This window comes from Dama dama, chromosome 25 (assembly GCF_033118175.1).
Source record: "Dama dama isolate Ldn47 chromosome 25, ASM3311817v1, whole genome shotgun sequence".
Classification (NCBI taxonomy): Eukaryota; Metazoa; Chordata; class Mammalia; order Artiodactyla; family Cervidae; genus Dama; species Dama dama.
In genome coordinates this window covers 67598014-67620993 of record NC_083705.1, presented here as the reverse complement: position 1 = coordinate 67620993, position 22980 = coordinate 67598014, and the positions used below count along the sequence as shown (strand labels likewise).

The window sequence follows — 22980 nt, the reverse complement described above, 5'->3', positions numbered from 1 at the left end:
CCTGTGCACAGCCTATCAATGAAACCAGTCCATCTCTTTTAAATACATTTAAAAAAAAAATGAAAGTGAACCAGACTTGTCACATTGCTCCTGGTTCATTATTTGAGGCTGGCTCACTGCCCTGGATAGAAAGAGAGCAGCAGGCAAAAGGAAACAGTCCTTTCGCAGATTTGTTAACTTCGATGCTGAAGCAGGAGTGATGTTGGCTTCTCAAAAGAAACCAGCTGGGGGGACTGAATTTCTCTGCTACTGCAACAGGAAATGGAAAATTCTTTTTTTTTTCATTTTTGTAGTGATCCAAGGACAAAGAGAGCAGATAGAACCAAGGGGTGTCTTGGAACGCAGGAATGGAAAAAATAGACCCTTATCATCTTTCCCTCCCCCATGTTATTAAAACTATTAACGGATTTCTGGTCCTCCTGAGCAGTATAACCTGTCCTCCCCCAACCAGTATATGTGCCTCATCCAATCAGCAAATGACTCGCAAGACCCCTATCCCACTCCTTGTACCCTGGTTATAAAAGTGGACTAAGGACCCCTGTTCAATGTCAGTTCTCCCTTGAGCTGGCCCACTGTTCTAACAGTGTCTCCCACTCTGATAAACTTTATTTCCCTCTCATTCTGTCTCATGTTTGGAAATTCTTTTCCAACCCTCACCCGGACCACAATTTTGTCATCTCCTTAAAACTCTGAAGCTATCATTTTCATATAAAGATTTAGATTTCACATAAACACTCAACATCGAAGAAATTTCCCTCTCCTGTAAGAGCCAGCATAACAGAGGGAGGTATACAGAAGCAATGTCTGCATGTTCATTACAACATGTGATAGACAAACTATAAAAAGTGCAAAAAAAAAAAAAAAAAGCTGTGTTATCATTTGCTGGCTTTCATCTGTTTCTTTTTTTTCTAACTTCTGTGCAACAAAACAGGATAAATGGCTGAATCAGTAGACAGTTTTCCTCCATTCTGACAAGTGATCTATGTAGATCTTAAATACCTTTCATGACAATCCTTTCTCAGTGGCTACAGAGAGAATCTGAAGGCAATAAAAGGAAAACTGATGTGAATACGGATAGCCTTTGACAGCAAGGAGAGGAGTTCAAAGGGGATTCTGTGCTATTTCAGAATGCTGATGACACCCTGGCACATCAATACAGAGGAAAAAGAACTATCTCAAAGCCAGGGCATGCCGCCTTTATCTGGGTACTTTCCTCAAACTTCTATTGAGTTAATAGAGAAAGAAGTATCGATCGACTGTCCATTATAAAATAGATTTTGATCACCTATATAAGACTCAAAGTCTTCTTTAAGAGCTGTGCTAACACCTGATGTCATGTCGCCTAGGCAGTCAATACCCACAGGACTATCGGGTCATGGTGACAGCAGAATCAGACTGAAGTCATGAAACAATCCCGCAGTTGTATACTTTGCTCTCCTAGAGCAAAGATCCACAAGAAGTCAGGGGATATGCAACTCATTTACCAAAATACCGGAAACATATCATTTATAAATTTAAATACAAGATGCATTTACCCTAAAATTTCTTCAAAACTGCCCCAGGGATTGAAGAAGGCAAGCACTGGCTAAGTCTTTAGCACAGCCAAGACACTGATCACCCAACTATTTTAGTCCTGAGAACACAGAACTCAAATTTATAAGTAAGCCTTATGCAAACTGTATATGTTTTTTAACCTTTTGCTTTTAACTTTTAACAGGGCATATTACCAAAGTTTTCCTAAGAACTTGAAATGTGAAAATAATATATAAAGAAACAAAATGCTGCCCGGTCAGGAGGGAGAACTTTCTGTGTGCTGAACCCAAGGCACAACCAACAAAGTATTTCCAAGAAACCAATAGGGTTTTTGTTGATCACACTGGCTGCATCACTGCCAAGTGGTGACATAGAAACATGCACTCACACACAAGGAAAGAGGCTCTCAACAGAAACCGAGTCTGCCGGTCCCTTGGACCTCCAGCCTCCAGGACTGTGAGTAATACACATCTGCTGTGTAAGCCACGCGGTCTCGGGCATTTTGTTACAGCAGCCTGAGCTGAGCAAGACCGTCACCCCAGCAAGAACCAAGGCAATGCGGTCTCAGAGGTAGGAGGACCTTCCAACTACACCATGACTTTCTTGCCATGGAGCTTTCTTGAGGACAGGCTGGTAGCAAAGAAGGAGTGTGTGAGGCAGGATTATACTGAGAGTAGATCACAGAACAAACAGGCTGGTTTGTCATCCCAAGTAGCGCCACATTCAACACTGTATCGTCAGAACTTTTTTTTTTCAGTTAAATGTGTATTTATCAGACTATTTTCCACTGTAAATTATTACCAGATATACAACATAGTTCTCTATTGTTGGGTCGATAAGTCCGACTCTTCTGTAACCCCATAGACTGTAGCCTGCCAGGCTCCTCTGAAATCCATGGGATTTCCCAAGCAAGAACACTGGAGTGGGTGGCCATTTCCTAACCCTAACCCTAAATCTTCTCCAGGGGATCTTCTTGACCCCGGATCAAATCCACGTCTTCTGCACTGGCAGGTGGGTTCTTTACCACTGAACCACCAGGGAAACCCTACAGTTCTCTGTGCTATATAGTAAATCCCTATTATGCTTACATTTTATATGTAGTAGTATAGCATACTTGCCTGGACAATCCGCATGGACAGAGAAGGCTGGCAGGCTACTGTCCACGGGGTTGAAAGAGTTGGACACGACTGAGCGATTAAGCACAGCACAGTGCATATCTGTTAATCCTGTGTTCCTAATTTATCCCTCCTCCATTTCCCCTTTGGTAACCACAAGTTTGTCTTCTGTGTCTGTGAGTCTATTTCTGTTTTGCAAATAAGCTCATTTCTACTACTTTTTAGATTCTATATGTAAGTGGTACCATAGGTTTGTCTTTCTCTGTCTGATTTACTTCACTTAGTATGATCATCTCCAGGTCCATCCATGTTGCTGTAAATGGCATTATTTCGTTCTTTTTTTTATGTACCAGTATTTTTCTTTACTGGCTTTAAATGAATGACTGATATCAATAAAATGAATCAGTGAAAAGGTTTATATCATTCACTTCTTAAAATGGCCAGAATTGGAAACACATATTATCTCTCTCTGAGAAGGTAGTGCTCAAATATTTTCAAAAAGGAAAAGAAGAAGGTGCCCGCATATTAGATGCCAAGGGGCTGCTGAAATCTGGACAGGATGTTTTTTGATGTGGTCACGGTCAGGGAAGAATAGACACACTGGCCGCTGATTGTAAGGAGCGTCTGCTGAGAAAGGGAAACACACGGCTGTGGGAATGGGCTCAAGGTGTGATTAAAAAAAAAATTCCTTTAGAATGGCTTTTAATACTTTTACTTCTCCTTGGGACTTAAATTCTATTTAAAAGACTGTTCTCAGGACTTCCCTGGTGGTCCAGTGGTTAGGCATCCACCTCACAGAGCAGGGAACTCGAGTTTAATCCCTGGTCTGAGAGCGGGTGGCTTCCCAGGTGTCACAGGAGTAAAGAATCTGCCTGCCCGTGTAGGAGACGTTAAGAGACTCGTGTTCGATCCCTGGGTCGGGAAGATGCCCTGGAGGAAGGCATGGCAACCCACTCCAGTATTCCTGCCTGGAGAATCCTATGGACAGAGGAGCCTGGTGGACTACAGTCCATGGGGTTACAAGTTGTCAGACTTGACTGAAGCAACTTAGCACTCATGCAGGCATGGGGAATAAGGTCCCACGTGTCATGGGGCAGCCAAGGCCACAAGCCACAACTACTGAGTCTGCAGCAACAACTAGGGAGTAGCCTGTGCCATGCAACTAAGACTTGATGCAGCCAAAGAAATACATATTAAAAAAAAAAAGATGCCTCTCTCGGTTGCTTTGAGGATGGACTCATGGAAGCCATTTGTCCCTCATGTGAAGAGAAAGGTCTGACTTAAAGATAAAAATCAGAAAGTTAAAGAGCTGGAAATTAATGACGTTCATATAACATTCTCTGCACACATGGGATTTTGTAGGGCATGGTGGCTCACAAGTCCAGTTATTAGATTCAAAAAGGCCCTACTGAATAGAAGAATTAACAAGGGAATTTCAGCTGCTTCCTCTGCAAAAGCTTACAACCACTGCAGTCTCTAATTTCAAGGCGCTGGGCTGGGTACCATGGAGATGCTAACAGAATGGTCTCGCCTACATAGAAGAATTTACATTTTGGGAGGAGTGCTAAAATACACAGCTCTTTCTGCCATGGATGTCACAGCCATTCCAGTCTATGTACAGAAAAGCGCGTTCACTGCTGTGTCTTTGGAACACAAACAGAAAAGGCCTCTTCACCAGTGGAATGCATCTCTTCTGCTGAAATTTCTCCACCAATGGGACAGCATGACAGTCCACGTGTGTGGGGGTTCACTTTTCTTCTCAAGGGATTTCAGCAAAATAAATAGGCCAGAGATACTGCAAGAGAGAGAAAGAGTGGATTCGCAGCAACAGGAAAACACTCCAATCTGAAAATCCCACTCCTGCCTCCCAGCTGAAGTCACACATCAGAGATGTAGGAAGAGAAGAGAATTCTAAGGTGGTAAACTGTCAGGGACTGCTCCTTCGTGCAGGGTTTGGGTAAATCAGGCTGCAGTCGGGACCAACTACTTTAAAAAGCAACACCCTAGACGCAGATAGCTCAGTTGGTAAAGAAACTGGCTGCAATGCAGGAGAGCCCCGTTTGATTCCTGTGTGGGGAAGATCCCCTGGAGAAGGGATAGGCTACCCACTCCAGTATCCTTGGGCTTCCCTTGTGGCTCAGCTGGTAAAGAATCTGCCTGTAATGCAGGAGACCTGGGTTCGATCCCTGGGTTGGGAAGATCCCCTGGAGAAGGGAAAGGCTACCCACTCTAGTATTCTGGCCTGGAGAATTCTATGGACTGTATAGTCCGTGAGGTAGCAAAGAGTCGGACACGACTGAGTGACTTTGGCTTAGACAAGGTCTATTCCCTGTTGACCACTTGTGCTTGACTTGGTTTGAACAGCAGTTACTAACTGATTTTATCCTGACAGTGTTTTATTATCCCATTCAGCTAATGGGGGTGGTGGGGAGGGGAGGGGGAAAAGGAGGGGAAGCAGGGAATACTGGTTATTTAAAAAAACCCCAAGCAGGGACTTCCCTTCTGGTTCAGGGGATAAGACTCTGAGCTCCCAATGCAGGGACCCAGGTCTGCCCCCGGGTCAGCAAAGTAGATCCCACGTGCCGCAACTAAGGGGTCAGTAAAAGGACATCAGAAATGACTGCGACGGCTGCTTTTGACAAGTGCAGGCTAGGTAACTCAGACCACCTTTCCCACTGATAACAAACTGAGTCAAGTATTTTAAAATATCTGCTTGCAGGAATCAGAGAGCTAAAAAGACAGTGACGATCTTTCAGAAGGAGGAAAGCTATTGAGGTGGGCAGCTACTGACCCTCAAGGGCCATTCTTGATCAGAGCAGGGACTAAAAGACAGGGAAAAAAACATAACTAACAACCTAAGGGGATAAAAGGAATCTAGCCTCATTTAAAAAAAAAACAAAAAACAAAAAATCAAGTAGCTTGGCAAATCTTCTATGTTGTAGTTTAGGATCATGTAGGCAGATCCTCTAGGAATAGTGATGACCTTGAATTCCTTAAATCCCTATAATAAAATTAAGTTAAACTGAGATTGCCATTGACTCAAGCCTCCTGCCAGAATTAAGCATAAATACTTTCCAGAACCAAGCATGAACACTCTCTGGAAGAGATCATATCATCCTAGGCCTCAAACTACTTTGATAGTTTTTCATATAAAATGTCTCAGATTTAATAAAAAAAATAACCAGGAACATGAGGAATAAAGACTGTGTGAATGAAAAGTAATAAAGCCGACCAGAGAAATAGAAAACATTTCATAAGAATCTGGATAAGGGAGCTATTTGAACCAGACTTTAAAACAACTAAGATTATTACATTCAATAAAGAAAAGATTGAGAACTTTGTTAGAGTACGAACACAGTTGAAAACATCATCATTGGAGTTACAAATCCCCTTGTCTGAGTATGAAAGAAGATTAGATGTATTTCGAGAGAAAAATAGTAAACTAAAATATAAATCAGAAGGAAATATCCAGACTGAATATAAAGAGCCACAATTGAAAAAAAAAGGAAAAGAAAAGTACAGAGTGGAGGGTAGTATGTATAAGAAATGGAATAAGGGAGTCTAATAAATAGGGAATTAGAGTTCAAAAGGAGACTATAGAAAGAACTAGGCAGAAGCAATATTTGAAGATGTGGTGCCTGAGAGTCTTACAAAGCTTAAAAAGACATTAAGTCACAGATTCAAGAAGCTCTGCCAATGATAGAAAGAAAAAGAAATAAAAAGGTCAGAAATTCTCCCATCCCTAAAGGAAACCATTTTCATAACACGATCTTATTGCCTTTTATTCCTTCTATCATGAAGTGTAGTGTATTGTGTAATTTCTTCAAAATTCCCAGGAGTCAACATGAAAATCATCTTTCTTTCGGCTTTTGAGAGTTGGTTGGAGTTTTTTGTTTGTTCAGTATGTATTTGGCCACACTGGGTGTTAGCGACTACACACTTGATCTTTCATCTTTACTGTGGCATGTGGGGTCTTTTCAATTGTGGCATGCAGAATCTTTTTTTTAGTTGCAGCATGCCAGATCTTTAGTTGCAGCAGGTGAACTCTTAGCATTTTGAAGAGATTCCTAAGAATTTCTTCTTGGGAAGAAATTTCTTCTCGGGTAGTTTGGGTGTCTGACTTCTCCCGGGAGATGTTCTGAAGATGACGATTACAGGCAGCTGGACCGTGGGAAGAGTGGACAGAGGTGATGGCTAGTGACTTGTATTCACGTGGCACAGCTGTCTCCAGGCACTCCTTGTAAAAAATGTGGGGCGTTTTACACTTGAGAGATCAGAAACCTCTCTTAAAGGCAAGGTCGGCTAGGGTGTTTCCCAAACAAGGCTTCAGAACAAGAGATTCAGGGACGGCTTTGCTGACTCACCTCTGTGCCCATGTGGATGCTCACCCCTTAGGAGGTGGCTGGAGGGAGGCTGGTGATGCTGTGGGCTCCGGAGATGGGATCAGGTGGCCGCTGTGCCTACAGAGCCTACAGAGCCTACAGCCTTTGTCAAGGCTGGTCCACATCACTGGACTTGCCTGTCATCTCCCCTAGTCATCCTGATAGAACCAGCCGGGACGCTAGTAAAGCTCACGTTGAATTCTCTCTGCTCCTAACTTCTCATTCACATTTAGGAATAACTCACCCTATTACCTGCCTTTTCAAGAGGCTCTGTCCCTGACTTGCCACCTTCCTTCAGGTAGTCCCAAGAGGACAAATGGCAATGTCTGGAGACACTTCTGGCTGTCACAACCAGGAAGAGGGGTGCTACTGACTGGTGTCCACTGGGTAGACGCCAGGGATGCTGACAAACATCCCACAGTGCGCAGGACAGTCCCATGACTGCCAGCATGCTTAGTCGCTCAGTCGTGTCTGACTCTGCTACCCCATGGACTATAGCCCTCCAGGCTCCTCTGTCCATGGGATTCTCCAGGCAAGAATACTAGAGTGGGCTGCCATTTCCTTCTCCAGGGGACCTTCCTGACACAGGAATCCAAGCCATGTCTCTTGCAACTCCTGCGCTGGCAGGCGGAGTCTTTGCCACCGAGTCACCTGGCAGGCCTCCCAACAGGGAACCAGCCCGGCTCCTGATGTGGGCAGTGTCGAGCTCAGACACCCAGATCCAGTCTTCGAGACAGAGTATTGACTGATGGCGTGGAGTACTGAATGATAAAATGTAAACACAAACCAAACGAGACGCCAAAAATAGAGAGTTGAGTCTGTAACGTCACTGAGAGTGGAAGGGCAGCGTTTCTGGGTGATGGGATCTGTTTCATACGGGAGGCGTGTAAGAAGGAGAAGCATCTCACTCACTCAGGGGGAGTGGCAAAGGTCAGTCACGGCACAAAAATGTGCAGCCGTGATCCTGGCAGGCACATGCGATTGAGTGCTTCGAGGACATGAAATATCATGTCTTGAGTCACCAAGCTCCTGACATATGGTGAGGTGACAGCAGCATGGGACTACACTGCCCCCAACCATGAGGGATACGCGGCAGCTGAAAGCAGCGGATGGTTGGAAAGGAAATGGCATTAAGCCGCAAACGGGAAAGTATGGTTACTGATAAGGGAATGAAAACCACCTGGAAGAAAGAAAAAGAACCTGGGGTATTAGGAAGCGAGGACTTAAAAGCATCAAGAATGTCACAAAGGGCAGATCCATCATGTGATAACAAAGCAAATCACAAGGAGCTCACACTGTCGCTGGCATCCGGAGTGATGAAGACAACTCTTGGCTTATGCAGCCAAAGTCTTAAGAGCATTCTTTGGTCTCAATGTTTCACTTTCAAGATTTTACCCTTGAGAAGTGATTAAGGATGTAGGCAAGACTTAAAACTACACGGACGTTTGCTGCAGTTTACATTAGTTAAACTTTGGAAGCAATCTAATTTCCTGATCATCAGGGACTGACTCATACAACATGGTGGACCCCTACACTGGAATTCTTGGTAGCCCTTCCACATTCTAGGACTCAGACAATAAAGAATCTGCCTGCAATGCTGGAGATACAAGAGACATGGGTTTGATCCCTGGGTCGGGGAGACCCCCTGGAGTAGGAAACGGCAACGGATTCCAGTATTCTTGCCTGGAGACTTCCATGGACAGAGGAGCCTGGCTGGTTACAAACCATGGGATTGCAGAGTTGGACATGACTGAGCAACACTTTCCAGCTTCTGATGCAGATGACTATTTACTGGCAAGGAGAGAGGTCTTGTAGAGTCAAGTGATAACAAGTTTACAGCGGCACGCAGAGCGAGGCAGGGTGAGGCTGGGTGGGCACCATGCCCACATTTCTTCTTCCCTTCAGTGGTGTGCCAGTCATCCAGATGCAGGGAATCAGGGGCAACACTGTTTGCAGTGTATATGCATGCCTTCTCTGTCGTGTCCAACTCTTTGGACCCCATGGACTGTAGCCCACCAGGCTCCTCTGTCCATGGGATTCTCCAGGCAAGAAGACTGGAGTGGGTCAACATTTCCTCCTCCAGGGGATCCTCCTGACCCAGGCATAGAACCCAGGTCTCCTGCATTGCAGGAAGATTCTTTATCATCTGAGCCACCAGGGAAGCCCTACTTAAAATTTAAGAAAGTTTAAAATTCAAGTTTCCCAATATACTGATTTAAACCAGCAATAAAATTTATTTTTGTGCTTTAGGACATTGATTACTATGTAGTCTCAGAGCCTCACTTCTTTTTTTTTTTTATTATTTTTATTTTTTTTTTTCCAGTGGGTTTTGTCATACATTGATATGAATCAGCCATGGATTTACATGTATTCCCAATCCCGATCCCCCCTCCCACCTCCCTCTCCACCCGATTCCTCTGGGTCTTCCCAGTGCACCAGGCCGGAGCACTTGTCTCGTGCATCCCACCTGGGCTGGTGATCTGTTTCAACATAGATAGCATACATGCTGTTCTTTTGAAATATCCCACCCTCACATTCTCCCACAAAGTTCAAAAGTCTGTTCTGTATTTCTGTGTCTCTTTTTCTGTTCTGCATATATGGTTATCGTTATCACCTTTCTAAATTCCATATACATGTGTCAGTATAGAGCCTCACTTCTGAGCCAACAGCATCCAGGTGGCTCAGTGGGTGATGCTCTTGAGGTGACCCCCGATACAATGTCCTGAAATGCCCAGGAAACCTTTCAGGGGAGGGGATTCCAGGGCACCTAATCCCATTTATGTGTCACATGCTGACACCTTCAGAACTAAGCATTTTGCCATCTGGCGTGCTGAAGTACTGCTTCTCCAGGGGGACTCTGAGATACAGACATATACACTTGTTGACATGAATCCTAAGTGCTCAGATGATTATCCTGATCTAGAATGTTCTTGAGGTTTGGTGGTAAGTGCAGAGTCGGAATGTAATAAAATGCGCCACTGCTTCTGGATGGGCTTCCCAGGTGGCACTAGCGGTTAAGAACCCACCTGCCAATGCGAGAGACATAAGGGACCCAGGTTCGATCCCTGGGTTGGGAAGATTCTCTGGAGCAGAGTCTGGCAACCCACTCTAGTACTCTTGCCTGGAGAAACCTCATGGACAGAGGAGCCTGGTGGGCTACAGTCCACGGGGTCACAAAGAGTTGGAACTGACTGAAGCGACCGACCATGCACGACCCTGGAGAGGAGGGAAGTTTGGAGGAGAACAGCTACATGTACACGCACGACTGAGTCCCTTCCCTGCCCACCTGAAACTGTCACAACATTGTTAACTGGCTATACTCTGATACAACATGAAAGGTTTTAAACAAACAAAATAAAACACACACTGCCATGAGAAGCTGAGGAATAGCTTGAATCGCAAATGGAAACTTAAAGGCTATGGACTGGTGCCCACCGCGGAACACAAAAATCAATAAATGAAAAGGGCTATGGAGTACCCCTTTCTCAAAGCAGCCCTGGAAGGCACAGCGTCCTGAGAAGAACTCTGAGGAGGCAGGGACCAGTGACAGCTATGCACACCCACTGGGAACAGCCCCACAGCAAGAGCTAGAGGCCTTTCTGGACCACAGACCGACGGCCACTCAGCACAGCTGGTGCTGGGCCTTGGGCCAGAAGTCAAAGACGGAAAGCAGACCCGCACAGTCCTTCCCCTTAGGAGATTCTCTCTCGAGGAGATCCACGCTGCAGATGATACATGATGTGAAAACCCTTGGAGGAAATAAACAGAACCATGCAGCATTAGAGAGGGATGCACTTATCTTTGGTAGAAGTCTTGAGAGCATGGAGGTGGCCTTTTACCTGGTTTTAAAGGATGATTCTCCAAAAGGGGAAGGAGGAAAGAGGACTCTAGAGGAGCAGCATGGGCAAAAGCTGGGAGGCTGGCCGGTGGGGTGTTGGGATGGGTCAGGAAAGTGTGCGGGAGAAAGGCCTTGGGTTTCTGCTGCGTGCCTGCTAAATTACTCAGCCATGCCCAACTATGCTACCCCATGAACTGTAGCCCGCCAGGCTCCTCTGTCCATGGGATTCTTCAGGCAAGAAGACTGGAGTGGGTTGCCATTTCCTTCTCCAGGAGATCTTCCCGACCCAGGGTTTGAACCCATGTCTCTTACGTGTCCTACATTGGCAGATGGGTTCTTTACCACTAGCGCCACCTGGGAAGCCCAGGTTTCTGCTGAAAGTGAAAGTGAAGTTGCTCAGTCGTGTCCGACTCTTTGCGACCCCATGGACTGTAGCCTACAAGTTTCCTCCACCCATGGAATTTTCCAGGCAAGAGTACTGGAGTAGGTTGCCATTTCCTTCTCCAGGGGATCTTCCCAACCCAGGGATCGAACCTGGGTCTCCCACATTGCAAGTAGATGCTTGTACCGTCTGAGCCACCAGGGAAGCTCCCTGGTTTCTGCTGAGACATGTCTATTATCGTGGAAGAAGTAAGGGGCCTTAGAGGCTTTATACAGAAGCCCATTACTAGTGCTTTTGTGGCTATCAAGCCAATATCTTAAGTAAAACTTACCACTAATCTATGCATTTGGCATCAACAACATAGAAAAGAGGTTCAAAAACACTAATAATACAGGAAATCCCTTATCTACCAAACTTTCAGTTGGTAGAACTTACAAGAACTTTCAAAGATGTGAATATGCGCTTCCAAGTCCAACCTCGTCGGGCCTGAGTGAAACTGCAGCTTGTCCCCCATCTCCTATTGCTCCTTCACTTTTACCATCTCCCCCTCCTTTCCGTCCCCTAGTCAGTAACTCTTCTTGCCTGTTCACTCGATGCCAGGCCCTATATACCAGCTGTTGTACTGTGACTACTGTACTTTCCAAAGTACTGTATTATAGGATTAAAAATGACTTATTTTTGTGTTTGCTTTTTATGTGTTATTTGTGTGAAAAGTATCATAAACCTGTTATAGCACAGTATTATATGGCCAATTGTGTTAGTTGGAGATCTAAGCTAACTTTATTGGACTTAGGAACAAACTGGACTTAATGAACGTGCTCTCAGAACGGAATTGGTATGGAGGGGACTTACTGCATACTCTTAAATTGACCTCAGCTCACTAAACAAAGATTATCAGGAGAGAGAGAATGTCTACCATATAAAAATGCTGAGTCAGAATCCTCTCTGAATCTGATAGATTTATATCCCCACCCATGTGGATACATATATATCCATGTGAACTAAAACATTCACAGGTGATTTTAGCAGAAGAGAGATGCTGAGTTCTAGGGGCTCTTGCTTGTTTTAGTTCTGTTTTTCTCTGCGGATTTCTCAGGACTCACTCAAGTTCACACAGAGCAGGCCTTGAAGGCTCAGGTCTGCTCTGGTCAGCTGCCAGGGCTGTCCTGTTACCTCTAATCCACGTCTGAGCACCACTGATCCCCGGACACTGTTGCAGGAACCTTGGCCATATCCCAAATGGAAAAACAAACAAACAAAAATGCTTATTTTTACAAAAGGTGGAAAAGTAGAAAAATCAATTGTGCCTACTGGTGGCTTAGATGGTCAAGAATCCATGTGCAATGCAGGAGACCTGGGTTCGATCCCTGAGTTGGGACGATCTCCTGGAGAAGAGAATGGCAACCCACTGCAGTTTTCTTGCCTGGAGAATTCCATGGGCAGAGGAGCCTGGCGGGCTATAGCCCATAGGGTCGCACAGAGTTGGACACAACTGAAGTGAATACGCACACACATTTCCCTGGACCTCAGCCTTCAGAGGACTGCCACTCTGCCCCGCTGTGACAGGCTCCTGCCGGAGGCAGGGAGGACCCTGCTGGGTGAGATGTGTCTCTTGGCACATGACAGACACACTGCTTTGGGGGAAGTTCTACTTACAAAGAGTTTCCAGAGAAAGTAACAATTTCTTATAATTTAGCAATAGGCACTGAGCACAAAGTCAGAAATTAATGAATTTGCAATGTCCTTTTGGACAGAAATACAATGTGTCAAAGACTTCCTTGGTGGTTCAGTGGTAAAGAACTGCCTACCAAGGCAAGGGATGCTGGTTTGATCTCTGGGTCCAGAAGATCCCCAGGAGAAGGAAATGGCAACCACTCCAGTATTCTTGCCTGGAGAATTTCATGAACAGGGGAGCCTGGCGGGCTACAGTCCATGGGCTTGCAAAGAGTCGGACAGGACTGAGTGACCAACACTTTCACTTTATGCCTCTGTGAGGCATCTTAAATTTAAGAGAACATATGAATTTGGACAAACAAACACTGACTTGGTCAGTTAGTGCCTTTTTGGATTTTATTTTTTTCAATAATATTTGAAAAGATTGCAAATGTAATGCCCATCATAGAATATTTACAAATACATAAGTATGAGAAGAATCCATCAGTATCTTTTGCCTTTGATGTTACTGCATTTTTTTCTAGAAACACATACTTTTTGTACATGCATGTATTTTATATTTGCCTATGCCATAGTTTTACTAAATTGGCCAGGTTTTATCTATATATATCTATGTCTATATACACACCTGCTTTTTTCTTTCTTCACTTTGTATTACACACTTTCTCTAATCACTTTCTATTCATTAAAACCTGATTTTATGAGCAGTAGAGATTCCAAATGATGCATTATATCTAATCATTTTTATAGCTATAAAGCTAGAATTCTATCTGTTTACATCCTCATTAAACTTGATAATGTATTTTCTGGCACTTCAAAATAGTTTTGTATTATGTAGGAGCACAGTTTGAAGGAAAACCTTTTGAAAAACTATCATTTGGTTGAAGTAACTTTGAAGCCTCTTTATAAACAACAAAGTTCCTTTGTATTTTAACTTACGATGGTTTCAGCAAAACTTTCTTAAATAAATTCTTCGTCCCCCCCTTAAAGGAATATTGTAAGAAGAACAATCAAACTGTATAGATTTTCATTTAGACTTCTGGAGAAAATCGTTACGATTCTATTAATCATTTTAACCTCCTCAACTTAGGAAAGAATTTCTGATATCATAAATTACAATGTGAAGTCCAACATTCTAAGGTGAAAATCACACATCATAACGTTCCATGGAAGCAGCTAAACTGTGGAAGAAGGGCTCTATCTTCGGATGATGTCCATGAATGTTGTCTTCTGACCCTTGGCTTCTCTGGCCCCTGTCAACTCCTCCCACACACCTTGGCAGAGTTGGGGAAAGGGTTTGGTGTCAGGGCAGAATTTTACTAAGTGAGACACCAGTGCAGGTGTGGAAGCCATCAGAGGAATGTGCTTCAAAATCCAAGCCACAGACTAGAGGGAAAACCTGGAAGTCCGAGTGAATTTAACCTTAAAGTTTTTCTTCCTTTCCTTTTTCCTTCCTTCCTCTCTCTTTCTCTCCCTCACTCCCATATTCTCTTTCTTCTTTCTTTTTCTCTCTCCTTTTCTTTCCCTCTCTCTCCACCCCCTTTCCCCCCCGACGTCGCTCTCTTTCTCTCTCTCTCTCTCTCCCTCTCTTTCTCCTTTTTTCTCTCTCTTTCTTCTTGGCCAAGGCTAACATCATATTACCGTGTGTGTGTGCTCAGTCGTGTCCAACTGTTTTGTAACCCCATGGACTGTAGCCTGCCAGGCTCCTCTGTCCATGGGATTTCCCAGGCACGAATACTGGAGTGGGTTGCCATTTCCTTCTCCAGGAGATCTTTCTGACCCAGGGATTGAACCCACGTCTCTTGCATCTCCTTCATTGGCAGGACGATTCTTTACCACTGTGCCACCTGGGAGGCCATATTATTGGACTTTCACAAATTGGATTTCCCAAGTTGCCTGGGCCCGTCCATCCCAGAGGTTCTGAGTCATCAGGGTGCACATGAGACTCAGGTGACCATGACCACAGAGCAGATCGGGGACCACTATATTCTCACATACAGGCTTTTCTTCCTTCCAGTTTTCCTGAGCTTGCTTCCCAGGGTACAGCAATGTAGGGACTGGGCCCCATGATGTACAGTGCCTCAAAGGAAACTAGAAGGACCCATATACCTTTGTTTGGCCGTCTTTAACTTATTTGATACTGAACATGTTCAGAACTCATCATGGTCTGGTGCCTGGAAGAACCAGGTGGGATAACTGAAGTGCCTGACACCCCTTCGTATAATACCTGGTACATGGTAGGTGCTGGCTGACTGGTCCATTCCCCCGGTGGGAGAGTTCTAAGTGGCTGAATTAAGAACCCCAGCTCAGGGACTCCCCTGGTGATGCAGTGATTAAGAATCTGCCTTGCAACGCAGGGGACGTGGGCTTGATTCTTGGTTGGGGAACTAAGATCCCACATGCGTGAGGCAACGAAGCTTGTACACTGCAACTTGAGCCCGTGCTCTAGAGACTGCGAGCTGCAGCTAAGACCTGATACGAGGCAGATAAATAAATACTAAATTTTTTTTTTAAAAAGATCCTCCCAAAAGGCAAAAGCTCCTGTGAATCAGGGAGAGATTCAAGACAGAGAGCACTGACCCAGGACAGGAGAGAAGGCAGTGCTGGGGGTTTGCTTCTCAGAGTGGAAGGTCACAGTCAAAGAGGCAATGAGCCTGCGTCTCCTAAATTATAGGTAAGTTTAAATGGGAACACACAGTTACAGAAACTGTAGAAGGGCCTGGAGCAGCCCTCAGGGACCACAAACAGCTCGAGAACCGAAGCCTACAGAAATGCTAATGCTGACACATTTGGGTTACATGTAGGAATTATATTTCAGGATGCATTTCCATTAATCCTGACTCAATAAAATAGTTCCTTTAACACTCACTCAAAGTACAACGATTTCAAAAATAGTTTAGAAAATAGCATGCTGTGATCTAAACAGATACTTTTGCATATTTATTTTGATTAAAAACCTGGCAAGGGGGCATGCTGGGGATTCCATTCTACTTTCTCAGTCATCCACTCCCGAGAACACTCAGACCTTGGGTCCACAGGGCCATGAGGAGCTGGAGATATGACCACAGTGGCCAGGGCGAGGTTGGGAACATGACCACGGTGTCAGAGGAGACGGCAAACCTCAGTAGCAGGGGTTTCCGGCAACCACGGGATGGGTGCTTTTTCACATTACTCCCTCATTTGGGGGCCTTGTGGGTGAGGGGTTCTGCCTCCCAGAGGAGCTCCCAGAAGAGGGGTGGAGGCCTTTCTGATGCTGCCAAGGCTGATAGTCATACCCCCTGGGACTTTACTGCAGGGCAACCAACTGACTTACAGCTGCCGGAGGTAAAGGCCATTTCATTTTGGAGATGTCTCGCCAGCTGGACGGCTTTCTGAGTTCATCAGAATTGTCCCCCAGGCCCAACTTCTAATGTCGTTCTGTTGGAAGGGCTGTGGATCACTCCATTTTCCATCAATAAGGGCAAGACTGCATATCCAAAAGTTCCCCAAAAAGCTATAAAATACGTTGGGTTTTTGTGCCTGTCTCCTCAGGTTCCCCTCTCAGACCGCACCTATTCTGTGCAACTGTTCCACCTGCAAGGCGCCCGCCTGAAGACCTCAATAGATGTGCGAATCCACACAGAAGAATCTGCGCCTGCATCTGACTCAATTCTGTGAGCTGTCAACTCAGAGCCTGCCCGGGACTCAAGGGCCTCTTCCTCTTTTTGAAATTTCCTATCTTGGCTTGGCTGGAGAACATGAGGGGAATCATTTAATGCTCCACTGTCTCAGCTATGAAATCCCCAAGGGAAAACTGTGCCGATGCATGAGTGATTTGACCGTGTGCTAGAATCACAGAGCTCTATACCTGCAGACACAGACAAAACATGCTGTAATTAGGGGAGGGGATAATTGCATGCAGCTGCGAGTCACCAATATCACCTGATCTTGGGATTTCTTTTTCTTCTTCTTCTTTCCCCAGCACCCGGAACTCTCTGCATCTTTGCCATTGGCCTCACCGCAGAGCAGCCCGTCCAGCTCATCGGTGCCCATGTGCTGTCCCTGAGACGTTTCTGCTGCCAGCCGGTACGAAAGATTCCTTAAAATGCACACACAGTTTTCAACGGTCTGGAGAATAAAAACAAAACAAAAAACGAGGGATGAATAAAAACTAACCAGTACTCCTCCACCCGCAAAAGCCATCCATCTTCACACAGACATTTTTTCTTTGGGTGCATTTAACCGCGGCTCCTAAAGTCTCCCTTGACAGCCACAATGGAAAGAATTTAGAGAAGCTTGGAGAAGTCTGAAGATCTTTCCTCCCCGCAAAGAAACCACTTAGCAACAAGAGTTCCTGATAAACAGCTATCGTTGTTGACTGAAATTCACTTGTGAGCAAGAAAGAACCCATATCCAGGGGCGGTCCCAGGTGGCGTCCACTTACAGACAACAACCATCTGGGGACTGAGGCTCAGAACCATCGAGAGCAGGGATAATTGGATTTGCGCTAGCTCTGGGAGGGTGACATTTACTATCACTGTCACTATAGGGTGACACTATACTAACATTTACTATCCACCAGGGCACTTTCTTAGTGAGGGGCAGGGGAGCCTGGAGTGCTGTAGTCCACGGGGTCACAAAGAGTTGGACACGACTCAGTGACTGAACAACAAGGGTACTTTCTGGGAGGAATACAGGGCAAGAGGTGCAAACCAGGCTTATTCCAGGCAAGCCAGGTTCTGTGGTCACCTGGGGACATATATGTTTCCAACCTACTGATTTTCTTCAAGATTGCTGGTGCTCCTATTTCCTAAGCACAAGGGCTAAGCAGTGATTAGGGACATGGGAAGAGCTGGACGTTTGTAGAACCCTAGATCTCTGACTACTGGATATGTGACTTGGACAATCCAGCCATAACCTCCTGTGTAAGATGGTCAAAATAGTGGCCAATAGGCTGCTGTGTGGATTAGGGGAATTAGAGAATATATATGTGATAGGCAGAGTAAAGCTCTCTGCTCCAAAGATGTCTACATCTGGAACATGTGAGTATGTTAGGTTATGGGATGGAGGGTACTCCATTGAGGGTACTCATTGGTGGACCTTGGGATGCCAGATTATCCTGGACTGTCCAGGTGGGTCCACAGAATCATGAGGGTCCTGTGAGCAAGAGAGGGAGGCAGAGAGAGTGCAACTGTGAGAAGGACGGGATCTGGCATTGTTGGCTTTAGAGATAGAGGAAGGAGCCACGAGCCAAGGAATGTGGGAGCCTCTAGAAGCTGTTAAAGACAAAGAAACAGATGCTTCCTTACAGTTGCCAGAAGGAATGCAGCCCTGTCAGCACCTTGATTTCACCCCAACAAGACCCATTCTGGGGACTTCCTTGGTGCTCTAGTCTGATCCCTGCTTGAGACTTCACCTTCCAATGCCGGGACTGTGGGTTTGATCCCTGGTGAGGGAGCAAAGATCCCACATGTTTCTCAACCAAAAAGAAAAACAAAAAACAAAAACCATAAAACAGAAGCAATATTAAATTCAACAAAGAGACCCATAAATTCAATAATGAGACCCAATAAATTAAAAAAAGAGACCCATCCTGGACTTCTAAAATGGTAAGATGATAAGTTTGTGTTTCTTAAATTTATTTCTGGCTGCACTGGGTCTTCGTGGCTGCATGGGCTTTTCTCTAGTTGCAACAAGTGGGGGCTACTCTCCAGTTGCAGGGTATGGGCTTTTCTGTGTGGGGCCTCTCTTGTTGTGGAGCACAGGCTCTCAGCACGGGCGTCAGTAGTCTTGGCTCCCGGCCTGCGAGCACACGCTCAATAGTCACACACAGGCTTAGCTGTTCCTCGGCATGGGGGTCTTTCTGCAACCGGGATTGGACCGTGTATCCTGCATCGGCGGGTGGAATCTTTACCACTGAGCCATCCGGGAAGCCCAGGTCTGTGTTTTTAAACCACCATGTTTGTGGCCATTTGCTATAGCAGCAGCAGGAAACTAAACCAGTACGTACGTACCAAGAAGAGCTCCTGGCACACAGCAAGTGCCATACAAGGATTTATATCACCAACAAAGGTGGAGACGGCCCCTCTATGGAATGTGCAGAGCTTGTGACCTACAGCGAATGGGTCCGTGATGGAGTCTTGACTCCACCATTTAAAGAGCCATGTGACGCTGACCGAAGGGCTCAATCTCTTAGTGCTTCGATTCCTCCCCAAGTCCCCACGGCCAAGTTGGAGATGAAGTCTCAACATACAAATCTTGGAGGAATCAAACATTTAGTCTGGGGCATCAACCTTTTGACCTTTGTTCTGGATTTGAGGAATCGAGGGAGGAGGGGTAAAAAATATCCAATTTTCAGAAAGAATTTTTTTTTTACTGTTTTAATTGAAAAATCTTTTTTCCTTTTTAAATATTCATTTATTTATTTGGCTGTGTGGGGTCTTGGTTGTGGCACACAGGATCCTTACTGTGGTGTGTGAGGCTGTGAAGTATGGGGCTCAGCATTTTCAGCTCGAGGGCTTACATACCCCTTGGTATGGGGGAATCTTAGTTCCCCAACCAGGGAACGAACCCAAGTCCTTGGCACTGCAAGGCAGAGCCTTAACCACTAGACCACCAGGGAAGTCCCCCCAATTTTTAAAAAGGACAAAATAATGTCCTAAAGTGAAACTGAAAGTCGCTCAGTCGTGTCCGACTCTTTGCGACCCCATGGACTGTACAGCCCATGGGATTATCCAGGCCAAAATACTGGAGTGGGTAGCCTTTCCCTTCTCCAGGGGACCTTCCCAACCCAGGGATCGAACCCGGGTCTCCTGCATTGCAGGAGGATTCTTTACCAGCTGATTCACCAGGGAAGCCCAACTAAGTTTTATTATTTTTTTTTTTAAGTTTAAGCATTTTTTTTGAAGCACAGTTGATTTACAATGTCATGTTAGTTCCAGGTGTACAAAATCTGAAAAGGAAGAGAGAAGTTTTCTTTTTAAAAGCACGCCAACTTCCCTGTCACTTTTCAGGCACCAGCTACGTGACAGCCACTATTCAAGGAAGGGAACATCGTTTTACTTTACAGATGAAGGAAACAAGGTCTGAGGCCGTTGGTAACACACCCACTCACCCCTACAGACTAGAGACCGTACCACTTTCTCTAGTCCTGGGCTGGGACTAGAGATGGGGCAGGGGCTGCTGGAGTTCAGATCCTCCACTGCTCCCACTTAGGATGGGAATCTGGTAAAAGGCAGCATGTACCTCTGACCTGACTACTGGAGGCATGAAAAATCAAGCAGGAAAACCAGTTTTCAGGGTGTATTTTTGGAGCCTTTGCGATTCCAGACCTTTTGGGTCAGCTTTTCAAGGTTTCATGGGCTGCTAATCCCACAGGTTTTCAGTCAACTTGATTTTTCTATTTCAAGCATCCTCTCAGCATCAAAAAAAGGAACCGGCATGAAAGCAGGTAAACACAGGATGACGCTGGAGAGAGAGCAGTCTCTCCCCGAAAGGAAAATGTTGTGGCATAAGTCAGAACGATTTTCACATCAGCTCAGAATGATTTTTCTTACATCAAAGACCTTGGAGAATAAACTTCTTTCTCACCCTCTTGTTCCCCTTCCCTGGGGGCACATCCATGCCTCTGTTTAACAAATGATTACTGCGGATATATTCCGCAGTTTCGAGAAGTGTTTTATAACCTACCTGAGGCTGAGCGACCTCTTGGGGAGAAGCCGGATGCAGAGAGATAAGAGAGGGAGAAAGAGGGGGGGAGGTAGGAGGGGGATGGGGCTTCTCTTATAGCTCAGTTGGTAAAGAATCCCCCTGCAACACAGGAGACCCTGGTTTGATTCCTGGGTCAGGAAGATCCCCTGGAGAAGGGACAGGCTACCCACTCCAGTATTCTTGGGCTTCCCTGATGGCTCAGCTGGGAAAGAATCTGTCTGCAATGTGGGAGACCTGGGTTCAATCCTTGGGTCAGGAAGATCCCCCTGGAGAAGGGAAAGGCTACTCGCTCCAGTATTCTGACCTGGAGAATTCCATGGACTGTCTAGTCCATGGGGTCTCCAAAGAGTCGGATACGACCTTCCCTTTCACTTTTCACTTTCAGGAGGGGGGAAGGGAGACAGGAGGTGGCAGAGAGGGACAGAAAGGGGGTGGTCCCAGGGGTTGAACTCATCTCTCTCCTTAAGCCTGGTTTGGGAGGGTGACCGAGTCAAGTGCTTTTCCCTGTAAGGGCAGGGAGAAAAAGAGAACAGCCACCGCCCTTCTTGGGGATACCAGCAAAAGGCGTGTGGCAGCTGGTGGTTTGGGTTTCAACATCCATTGCTGTCAACAGAGCTTTTGGCAGTTCCTCTTGGTCACCAGGGTCATTTTGAATCCTCATTTTCTATTAGAAAGGGCTAATTTGGAAGCCGTTTGTAGAACGCGCCACCATATGTTAGGCATTCAACAAAACCATCCCAATTACAGGAGCCGAGCTGAGCCTAAGTGTGGCATCCAGGGTCTTTGACTCATTAACTCCAGTGGCCTCAAAGACAGCGTGCACACATTTCACCCTCCTCTAGCTTGTCACTGTGAAAGCTTAGAAGTGGCCAAGCAGAGGGCTGAGTGGAAAAACGATGGGGCAATAATAATACGTTAAAACTCAACAGCATCTTCTGGCCAGCAAAGCACTGTCGAGTAATTTATCACATTTGATCCTCTCAATAGCTTTAAGGGTCCTCCTTGTCTCGAAGATGAGGTCACTTGGGTCCTGTCCTCTGGTCATAGAGGGAAGGAGATGGTACATTTTCCAGTACACTCCTGGGGCTACACTGGGTGCTCTGGATACTCAATTAAGAATAGCTGAGTCTCCTTTTTTTTTCCTTTAATTTTTAGTTTATATTAGAACATAGTTGGTGAACAACATTGTCTTCATTTCAGCAAAGTGACTCAGCTCTACACAGACAGGCATCTACTCTTCTTCCAAATCTTTTCCTATTTAGATCATTGCAGAATATTGAGCAGAGTTCCTGGTGCTATGCAGTAGGTCCTTGTTGATTATTTACTTTAAATATAGTGGTGTGTACATGTCAATCCCAAAATCCCAATTTATCCCCCACACCAACCTTTCCCCATTGGTAACCATACATTTTTCACTTCCAACCGTAAGTTTGTTTTCTGTGAACCTGTTTCTGTTTTTGTAAATAAGTTCATTTGTACCATTTTTGTTTTGATTCTACATATGAGCAATATCATATATTTGTCTTCCTCTGATTTTTTTCACTGAGTCTGATCACCTTGGGATCTATCCATGTTGCTACAAATGGCTTTATTTCAAGGCATATCTGAGTCTTCTGACACCAGGCCTAAATGGTCTTTATTTTTCCAGTTTCCACTTTGTGGGGGAAATGTGGTCACTAACAGAGAGAATCTTCAAGGTCTCTCAAGAGTTTGAGGAGTCTGGTCATCTGACACATCAGAGAAAAGACATGTGTGCCTCACAGCACTCTGATTTTGGACCACACCCCTGAAGGTTGCCTTACCCACCATGATGGTGTTATGGGACCAGGGCAAGACTCATATTTTATTGTCGACTAGAAGGTCCAGACAGTATTAAAGATTGCTTGGTATCCATAAGGCTTAAAGCCCCCATACCTTAGTATTTACCACTCTGAATGTTAAGATCCTTGGCATTGCAGCTTCCATGAATTATGAATTACCTTGAGTAGCTCTTTTAAAAAATCCTGTGTCTATTGTGTTAACAGGTCTCTATAAATACTTAAGACATCTTGACTGTTCCCTTCTTTAGAGACTTAATTCTCCTGTCAGTGATATTAAAAGGTCTCCAATGGCTGTTAAGGGCATTTACAAGAGAGGTTGATTAAATCTTTTCTATCATATTTCACTTTGGATATTGATGTCATGCACACAGTAAATGAATGGTTGCAAATGTCACTAACAGGCAGTGGTAAGATGACAAACAATTCATAATTGGATTCAGCTAGTATTCAAAGGGTTTGAATCCCAGAAGGACCATGGACTTCTGGTTCATGGGAGTAGGGCTCCCCCATCAGTAATTTTCTAAATTTGTTAGTCACTCCACTGTGC

The 22980-nt window shown here is 45.2% G+C and overlaps 1 protein-coding gene across 1 annotated transcript in view; it reads right to left on the bottom strand.

Moving 5' to 3' along the window:
- Positions 1-22980, bottom strand: part of CTNND2 (catenin delta 2) — a 1052580-nt gene that overhangs the window by 127798 nt on the left and 901802 nt on the right. Inside the window, exon 14 of the mRNA XM_061129708.1 lies at positions 16846-17031. Within this exon, the coding sequence (XP_060985691.1) occupies positions 16846-17031 (186 nt within the window). The remainder of the gene's footprint in view (positions 1-16845; positions 17032-22980) is intronic.